Below are 9,859 nucleotides of genomic sequence, written 5' to 3'. Positions count from 1 at the left end.
ATTGAGTTTATTGGTACATTTAGGGATACAGTACAGTTACATTCATTGTTGGGATCATGTACCTTTACATGGCAAGTCTTGATTCTCATTTTTTTCCCCTTACCTCTGCCCTCCCTTCACCCCCTCCTCCCCTCCCCATCTACAAACACTTTATTTTCATCTTTTCATTCTCTCACATTTTTTTCTTTTCCCTTTTTGTTCTTCCCCTACACATCACACCTTCCCTACACGTTTAGCTCCTTTCTTCAAATTTCTAAATGTCAGTAATCTTATTAGAATCTTATGCATTGTTGCAGAATATTCACACCAGGGAAACTATTTGGTATGTGCACCCATGTTTATAGCGGCACAGTTTGTAATAGCTAAATCTTGGAAAAAACCTATTTGCCCACCCAATCATTTCTTTGATGTGAAAAACTATAATAGTACACAGGATCCTAATGAGATAATTAATAATGTGAAATAGGAATTAAAGGGCTAAAGGTGTAGGGAAAGTGGGAAGGGTGCTGGAAAGGAAATAAGGGAGAGGAAAAAAATGTGAGAAACTGAAAAAATGGAAATAAAGTGTTTGTAAATGGGGAGGGGAGAAGGGGGTGAAGGGAGGGCAGGTGCAAGGTGGAAAAGTGAGAATCAAGACCTATCATGTCAAGGTACTGGATCCCAACGATGAATGTAACTGTATTGTATACCTAGATTGTGCCAATACATTCAACAAAAATGAAAAAAAAAGAAAAATCAGAGCATATTTTTAACACAGGGAGGCCCTGTGAATCTCACTATGCATATCCACCTCTCTCCTGGAGGTCCTGAGGAAGAACTTCATCATGTAGACTTGTACCAGGTATGAACTTGTGATCACACTGAATAACTCACTTGTGCTTCTGTGAGAAGTTCCACATTTGTGCATTGAAGTAAACACTGAAACCTGTGTCATGTGTTGTTTGAGTGTGTGAAAAATTAAGATTATGAATTTTAAGACAACATCATAACACAGCTACGTAAAATTCTTATTTTATCCAAATGTTATTTTCACCAGACCTGACCTGCAAACTCACATCTAATCTGGGTTTTAAATCTTCCCTGCTTCTCACCCTCAGTGCTCTCCATATAGCAGGAAAAGATGCAAATAGGGCTCAGTATTGTTTTAATTTAAATTTCTCTAAAGGACAAAGTATTGAATATATTTTCACATACTTATTGGTCATTTGAATCTCTTCTGAGAGATGTGAAGACCTCCAACCAGAAGCGAAGTAAATACATGTAGTGCTAATGGCCTCAGGTTGGTCAAGCTCTTATCTACATGAAATGCTGACCAGAAGTGGAAGAATAAAGTAAAACTTATAGAAGACCATTATTTCCTGCTGAGTCCTGCATCTCTACAGAGGAAGATAAACCAAAAACAAAATAATAATTGTTCTAAACATAACCTAAACATATTTAAACTATGGAACATGTAGGAACCAAAACAGTCCAGATTTTCCATACAACAAGAGATTCTAGTGTATCTGAGAGGAAATAACTGTTTTAAATTTTACAAATAAAGTAAAGTGCAGTCACCTGTCATTAGGCATTCTGATCTGGAATCAGATCACCTCTTCATTATCTCCAACTTACAAAGCGCTCCCCCTCGATGCCCTGATGTAAGCTCCCATCCTCTTTAATAAATTGGAGGATGACCCATTCATAAAACGGGAATAACGTTCACTCTTATCTACTGCAAACATTGTGGTAATTTTGACACAGGCATGTTATCTGAGACAGACAAATTGCCTGAATTACCAGCAAGAATATAGTAATTGGCAGGATCTCTAACATATGTGGGATTGGTGCTGTATGAAGCACATATTTCCCAAGTGCCTGTGTCTTTGAGAATGAAGATAATAAGCAAAGGCTGGAAAATTCATTAATTAGACAACATTCTTTTAAATTTCAATACATGTACTGTATACTACGAAAAAATGGGTAAGTTTACAAATATCCATGCCCAATTCATTAAGAAAGAGCCTATATATGAAGTCCTTCTAATTTTATAAAATTGAAATAATGAAAACTGCTATGACCTGCACCGCATAGGGTCTGAAAGCTGGGGAGAACAGTGGGAGATGAAGAGGAACGAAGAAACCACAACTCTTCTTGAAGCTCGGGACCAGGTGGAACCATAGCTTGTCAGGATCTAAAGGCCGCCTGGAGCACCGCTCGCTTTATGGTGGAAGGGAAGCAGGAAGAGAAGGAGGGCAAATAGTGCTACGTGGCCTCCCTGACCTGGGGGAATTGCTGCAGCTGTTTCATGAGGGGGCATGGGCAGGAAGGTAGCAGGGCACAGGGGAGGTTACGTAGTGGGACTGTCTCCTGGGGCTGTGCCATCCAGGGTCTACAGCATTAGTCCAACAGACGCTCTAATCTATGGAGGAGAAGTGGGCAGCGAGGAGAAAGGGAGTAGGGAGGAGGAGAAAGACCATCTCCAGGCTCGGCCCACAGGAGGAAACTGATACAAAGTCATTTCAGTACCACAATATCTGCTTGGGAAATTACAAAAACAGGAAATTTCGGAGAACTAGAAAATTTGAAGAAATGGATTGGGTATATAGCGAGACAATTGTGAAGATTAAGACAATATTCAACAAATTCTATATTTTGGTTCAAATAAATTTCAATTACACATCAATAAAAGAATAAGAACTCAAAAGTAGAAAAAAATTATAAATTATAATATCAAGTTGACTGACATAAAAATTTCAGAATCATAAGAATATACTGCAAAGAATCCTGCTCCCTACACAGATTGACAAAAGAACGAGAATGCAGAAAAATCATGCCATGTACTCTCATTAAAAGAGTTGGTGTGCTAAGCATCACCAAGCATTTGGACTGTGATTTAGAATAGTTCAGGGAGTTGTTGTGATTGAGTTGTAAGGATTGTAGGCCCAAGGGCTTGATTAATCAGATAAAAAGCTCTTAAAAATATTGTATAGAGATTCTATTCCTCTGGCTTTTCCTGCTCATCAGAATAATGTAGAAAATTAACTGAATCTATAACTCATTATCATGTGGAAACCTTACATCAACTGTCAAATGTTAATTTCAACACAAGCAGGAAGGTATTATCTTGTCCTTAATGCTGTCGTTGCCTCAGAGTGTCCGACGGCACATTCATATCTGCTGTGATCACTACAGTCTCTGAGACAGCCAAGCCCTGGAGCTACTTTACAGCAGGAGGCCATGTTCATAGGGCCTCCCACTGCTGAAGAGAACCAGCCCAGCCCTGACCCTGGGGCTCTGCAGAGGAGCCCAGCCCTGGATGTCCAGCTGTTCCCACTTGGTGAATAGGCTTGAGAACAGACAGCTCACCCTGCAGCTGGCACTGGGCTGGGTTTGCTGTTTCAAAAGGTGACTTATGGAGAACAAGAGATACTGAGTGTGAGTGGACCTGAGTGGAATAAACAGTCAACATATTTGACAGCTTCATAAGCAAAATGCTTCTGTGTTTACAGGTGTCCCGTGTGAGGTGCAGTTGGTGGAGTCCAGGGGAGGCTTGGTGCACCCTGGTGGGTCCCTTGCCTGAAACTCTCCTGTGCGGCCTCAGGATTCATCTTCCAAAATTACCGCATGAGCTGGGTCTGCCAGGCTCTGGGAAAGGGGCAGGAGTGGGTCATAGACATTAATTGTGATGGTGGTAGCACATACTAAGTGGACTCTGTGAAGGTCCGATTCACCGTCTCTAGAGACAAAGGTGAGAACATGCTGTTTGAGAAAATGACCAGCCTGAGAACCAAGGACACGGCCATGTATTACTGTGCAAGAGACAGAGTTAGGGGAACTCAGTGCGAGCCCCGACATGAACATCCTCACAGGGGTGCACACACCAGGCAGGGGAAGCTCAAGACACACAGTACACTTAGAGTACTGTACCATCGAAGGGAATAATAAAGGGTGGAGAGAAGAGGACAAGGGGCTGGGTCTCTTCAATAAGGAAGTGGTCCAAGGGCAAAGGGCCAGGAGGAGGGAAAAGAGACATAAGTAGAATAAAGTTATGTCGTGTTTAAGAACATTGTAATTTCAATTAATGTGAACATTATATGCCATAGGATGAGCTAAGGAAAATTAAAAATGGCAACAAGAATGAAAAATGGAACAGTGAAATTGGAGGAGGGCGAACAGAGGGGGAGAGAAGCAGAAGGGGATTTAGAAAAGGGAACAAGCTGTAGTGTGTGCATGGTACCGTTCCCCGAGATGATCACAAAGTGCATGAACTTCAATATGTAGTCATAAAATTTAAAAATTAATAAAACGATGCAAAAGGATGTTTCCTGTCAGGATCTGGGCCTTCTCCATATCACACCTGTCCCTGATACTTCCCTTGCATGGCTCTACCCATACCTTGAGGACTCAGACAAGGTTTTGTTGTTGCTGTTGCTTGGATAAGAGAACATTTCCTCAGTTGTGCAGAGCTCAGGATAACTTGTGTGAGAATGACCCTGCTGTGTTCATCTGGCTCAGATCCTGGCCCAGGTCTGGGGAACCTGTTAAAGTCTAAATAAACATTGAAATCTAGGGTGAGGAGAAGTCAGTGTGAGCACAGGCACAAATCTCCCTTCGGGGTGATCAGGGATCACAGACCACACTCTTTATAGTCCAGGAATGTTCAGTCCCTTCGGAGGGTGCGGAGGAAATCTGTGATCAAGAGGCTCAGAATCCGGCCCTTCCAGGGTCCTAGTATGGAGCAGTTACACTCGGACCAGCTGAGATCCTCGGTCCTCCTTAGTTTTCATCCTCCTGTGACTCATTACCATTTCAAATCTACTGAAGTGATTCACGTATTAAAAATTTTACCAATTAAAAATCCAAAGTCAATCTGCAGATTGCACAGACCCTGTAGGTCCATGGTGTTCATTAGATGAACTCTCTGCAAGTTTACCAAATCCAAGCACTGTGGCCATGGAAGCCTCCATCTGACCTCAAAGCAGACCTGGACATCTGCAAGATCAGGCAGGAACCTCTGCAGGAGGCAGAAGCTGCAGAGAACCTTCAAAAAGGGAATGGCAGCACAAGTGTGGGGTGAGAGCCCCCAAGAGAGGTGCCCAAGAGCAGCACCTTGTAGACCTTGCAAACTGTTGCCCTGCTGGACACAAGGCACCTGGCCCTCAGAACCACCAGGGTGGAAACCTGCTGTGGGACACTGTCGGCACCGGCTTGCACCCACGTGGCCTCTTGTAGGAGCTGAGCTCTGAAAACATGTTGATGGGCTGAAAGGACCATGTGAAATGTGACGTAAATTCACACCCACATGAAGTCAAAGGGGCTTACTATGGATCATCAAGGGGAAACACTGGTCCAGTCAGGTTGTGCTTATTATTGGTACTCGTTGCTCCTTTGTATCAGCTCTTTAGATTGGAACTGTCCATGCCTTGGAAGGCTCAGCACTGTAGTTGGGAAACACTCAACTTGTTTAATTTCATGATGACAAATTAGGGAGAATCACATGCAAAATCTCACTCATAATTCATTTAGATGACATTTACATCAGGCTTTGAGAAGGGTACTAAAGAGATTTAAAACGTTGGAGTGGTTATGAGGGAATAGGATGATTTTAGTAAGAGATAAAGACATGGGAGTGGGAGGACGGGATAGAAAACTATGGTTGGAAACCATGGGCCCCTCAGAGTTTATAGATTGGAACTCATGTGTGCCCTGGTGGATATCAATAATATATGGTGTCTTTTCTGGGAAATTTCCCAGGGATACTTGATTCTTAGTTGAGATCAGGACGGTTGTTTCATGAACATATCACTTTTTTTGCCTCCCTGCAATGTACAGACACAGTGTGCATTTCTCCTGTGACCTGAGGGTGCAGAATCTAGACAAGGTCTGGGAGCACACAGCTATCCCCCTGTGGAAACCAAATTTGTCATTGCCTATTTGTAAAACTCTGTGTCCACAAATACTGCAAATGCCTGTATGTGATGTAAGGGGCTCCTTGTGTGGTGTTTTTACAGCAGCAGGAATAGAACAGGCTCCTCCCCAGTTTGTGTATGTGTTAAACTCACACTCTCAGGCTTCAGCACACTCAGCCATTAGTAATCAATGAGTTGCTTCCAACTTAATCTTCTTATTACATGGCATAGGGTGACCTCAGCCCCAGGCAGATAAGTCTTGCCCTTATTTTCTTGTGCAACCTCAAAATTTCCAGGTTCCATATTTTTACTGCCTTACACCTTCATTTTTTTGGAGCACTGAAAACATTACTAATTTACAATGAATCCAGTTTTTTGATTGTAGTTGTAGTCTGTGTTGTAACAAAAGAGACCACCTTTTTCATGTGTCTGCATTTGTGTGATGATGAGTAGCTCACTTTATAATAAGCAGAAGCTTAGAATATTGGATTAAACATTAACAGAGCAACTGAGGATTTAAACTGAAATGTTTTTCATCTGTTTCTCTCTGATTGTTAACTTTCTGTGTATCTTTTCCATACTGGGAATGAAAATCAAGGCCTCACAATCAGTAGGCAAGCCGACCACTGAGCTGTATGCATGGCTCTATTTGCATACACTGGGAAATTAATCAGCATGAATATCCAAGAATGCTGTCTCACATAGCATGTGTTGAGATTTTAAACAAATATTTGAGTTAACCATGATCAAGTTAGATGGAGTGTGCTCTTTATGTAAATGTTGAAATAGAAAAAATAGTGTAAAGCAACATGAAGGTCATGAGCTGCCTGGAGATAGGATGCAGGAGGGAAGCAGCAGGAGGGAGGGATGGCAGAGGAGCCCCAGGAAACACTGCAGGATGACACGTGTGTTCCCTGCTCTGTCTGTGTGTGTGCTTGTCGAAGAGCCCATGTGTGTTAATACTTCTCAGGTGCACAATTCATAAATGGGCAGTTTATGTGTTCTATCTGATGAACATGTCATGGATAAACTATCTCTAAATATAGATAAAGAGTGAGCGAGTTTATGACAGTGGAAAATGAGAGATTCACGGACAGGCATCCACGTGAACACTGGCTCTGTTTCATCACAGCAAACAGCAAAACTCAGCAAAGTCACACTTGTGCTCAGCACGGGAAGAGGGGAACAGCCACATCACCAGGTTCCCCTCTCTGTCCAGGAGCTGGAACAGGAAGCCGTTTGTTCACAAATTTGGAGAGCCTAGGCCCAGATAGTGTGGAGAACATTTGCAGGGCATCAGCTCTGCTATAGAAGAGGAAACTGTGTCCCACACTTCCATAATTTTACATGAATTTTACTTTCATAATTTTCCAAGCAGACAAATTTAATAGAAAGATGCGTGCTATGTGTACATGACAAATAAAAGTAGATGAAGAGATAAATTCAATACATTATCTCATAATGTGTTTTCCTATTAGGATAAATGAATTCATTGGTACCAAACTATCACAGCACACTCTCCCTGGATGTGGGCACTGCCCTCTCTGAGTTATCCATCCCAGTGCTGTCTATATAGCAGGAGGTCATGCAAATAGGGCCTCACTGTGCTGCTAAAAAACAGCCCAGCCCTGACCCTGCAGCTCTGCAGAGAGCCCAGCCCTGGATGCCCAGGTCCTCCCACTTGGCGATGAGGATTGAACACAGGCAGCGTAACATGGACCTTACCATGTGTTGGGTTTTCCTGTTTGTAATTTTGAAAGGTAAATAATTTAGAGCAAAAGATACCGAGGGCATGAGTGTACACAGTGGACGTGTGTGACAGTTTCCTGATCAAGATGTCTCTGTGTTTGCAGGTGTCCAGGCTGAGGTGCAGCTGGTGGAGTCCGGGGGAGGCTTGGTGGCACCTGTGGGGTCCCTGAAACTCTCCTGTTTGGCTTCGGGATTCACCTTCAGTGACTATAGCATGTACTGGGTCCGCCAGGCTCCAGGGAAGGGGCTGGAGTGGATCTCATACATCAGGTATGATGGTGGTAGCACAAGCTATGCAGAGTCCGTGAAGGGCCGATTCACCATCTCCAGAGAAAACGGCAAGAACACGCTGTATCTGGAAATGAGCAGCCTGAGAACCGAGGACACGGCCGTGTATTACCGTGCAAGACACACAGTGAGGGGACCTCAGTGTGCGCCCAGACACAAACCTCCCTGCAGGGGCGCGCTAGTCCAGCAGGCGTCGCTGTGGTCCATGGAGAACCAGGCAGGGCCCCAGCAGCAGGTGCAGAGAAGGCAGCAGAGGGGTGAGGGCTTCCTGTTGGCCTCTGGGGTTTCCCTTCAGTATTAACATCACACGACCTGAGCAAACCTTTAAATGCATGAGCTGCAATGAAGTATCCAAGGATAAGTGAACATTCCGTTACATTTATTGAAGTATGGAGTTTCACCTCATATATCTAACTTGCACTTGATGGGTAAACCCTGGTCCCTGGTGTGATGACCTCAAACACGGGCAAACACGATCGCAAGTAACTTGGAAACTTTGTCAACTGCATTTTCTTTTCGGTGTCAACTCATCATCATACAAAATTGTATCTGCTAATTTATTCTCAAGTGTGAGGAATTGTCTCATACAAGAATACATAATAAAGATTAAGGAATGAAGTCCTTCCCAACCCAATTGACAGAGTCTGAAAACACCCAGCTCTCTCTTCTATCCTTGGCCACCTCAGGATGTCTGGTCCTCAGGCTCAGCCCCAGCAGCTTGTGGAGTCCGGTGCTCAGGGAGGAGGGAAGAGAGAAACTGGGCTGGACTCAGGGCAGAGTCCAGGGGCCTTGCTGTGCTCTTCCTATCCGAGGGGACGGAGCAGGGTTGGGACTATGCTTTTCTTTTGGACTTTAGAAATTGTAAAAATTTTAAAACACAGTGTAAGAATACTCCCTCTGAATGTTCTGTCTCTCTCACTGTCTGTCTCTCTCTCCCTCTGTCTCTCTGTCTCTCTGTCTCTCTGTCTCTCTCCTCTTTCTTTCTCATCTCTCATCACTAGGATTCAATCTATATATGAGTAAAAATATGAAGAATACATGAGGGAAAGTGTTCAAGTACGATAACATTCATTTTTTCTAAGAAGATTCTCATATTTTGTATTTATACATTTTCTATATTCTATCTCACTTTTATCTCAGTTATTTCTGTATTTCCATCACACAAGTATTCTTAAATTTTCCTGAAATGATCACATATACTTGTATAGTTAATAATATCGTTCTTACAGCTATAGTTTTCTGTGAAGAAGTTTTGTAGTGAACAGAACCAACCCCCACACAGGCACAGTTCCTGAAGGCTAAGCGGAGGTGACATCCCACACAGACCCCCCTCCCTTGAGGGTGACCAAGGATGGCAAAGTCACACCCATCCTGGGAAGACAAATGCACCCTCATTTCACCCTACTGTGTACCTCACCTGGGCCAGCACCACCACTGATGTGTTCACCTTTGATGTTCTAGGACTGAGAGCTATGTTCCTGATGTGATGTCCCAGCTGCACCTGTTGTTTCCAAACCAGGACATGGACATCTTCCAGATATGATCTCACCTGAGATGTAGCCAGATGCTCCCTGTTGGATCTCCTGAATTCAGGTACATGCAGATCCCAGCAAACTCTGAAAGTTTTTGTGGGTCTTGTTTTCTGCTATTCAGTGTTCAGTCATGATGATGCAAATTCCATTGATAATTACTGATCTTAGAACCCTGTCTCAAGTAAGAGTTCAAATTTGGCCCCTGAAGGTGATTTTGTCTTCTGTTCCAACCTTTAAAACCAATAAAATTCATTACTCACATATTCAAATCTACAAACATATGGAAAAATTAACATCACATTGTGTTCAGAGGACCATGAAAGAAATAAAACTGCCGATGGAATAATCATAAAGAAACCTGGACAGACAGGAAGATCCAGAATCACAGGTGAGCCCTGC

The 9,859-nt window shown here is 43.2% G+C and overlaps 1 gene segment (V, D, J or C); it reads left to right on the top strand.

The window, feature by feature from the left end:
* The first annotated feature begins 7,544 nt into the window (after window positions 1-7,544).
* On the top strand, window positions 7,545-8,229 carry LOC104859269. The segment is given in 2 exon segments: window positions 7,545-7,651; window positions 7,745-8,229. Coding segments are annotated over 2 exon segments (582 nt in total).
* The last annotated feature ends 1,630 nt before the right edge of the window (window positions 8,230-9,859 follow it).

The sequence above is a fragment of the Fukomys damarensis genome, unplaced genomic scaffold (genome assembly GCF_012274545.1).
Source record: "Fukomys damarensis isolate Sample0158 unplaced genomic scaffold, DMR_v1.0_HiC HiC_scaffold_25, whole genome shotgun sequence".
Taxonomy (NCBI): domain Eukaryota; kingdom Metazoa; phylum Chordata; class Mammalia; order Rodentia; family Bathyergidae; genus Fukomys; species Fukomys damarensis.
This window is presented reverse-complemented; position numbering and strand designations above follow the sequence as displayed.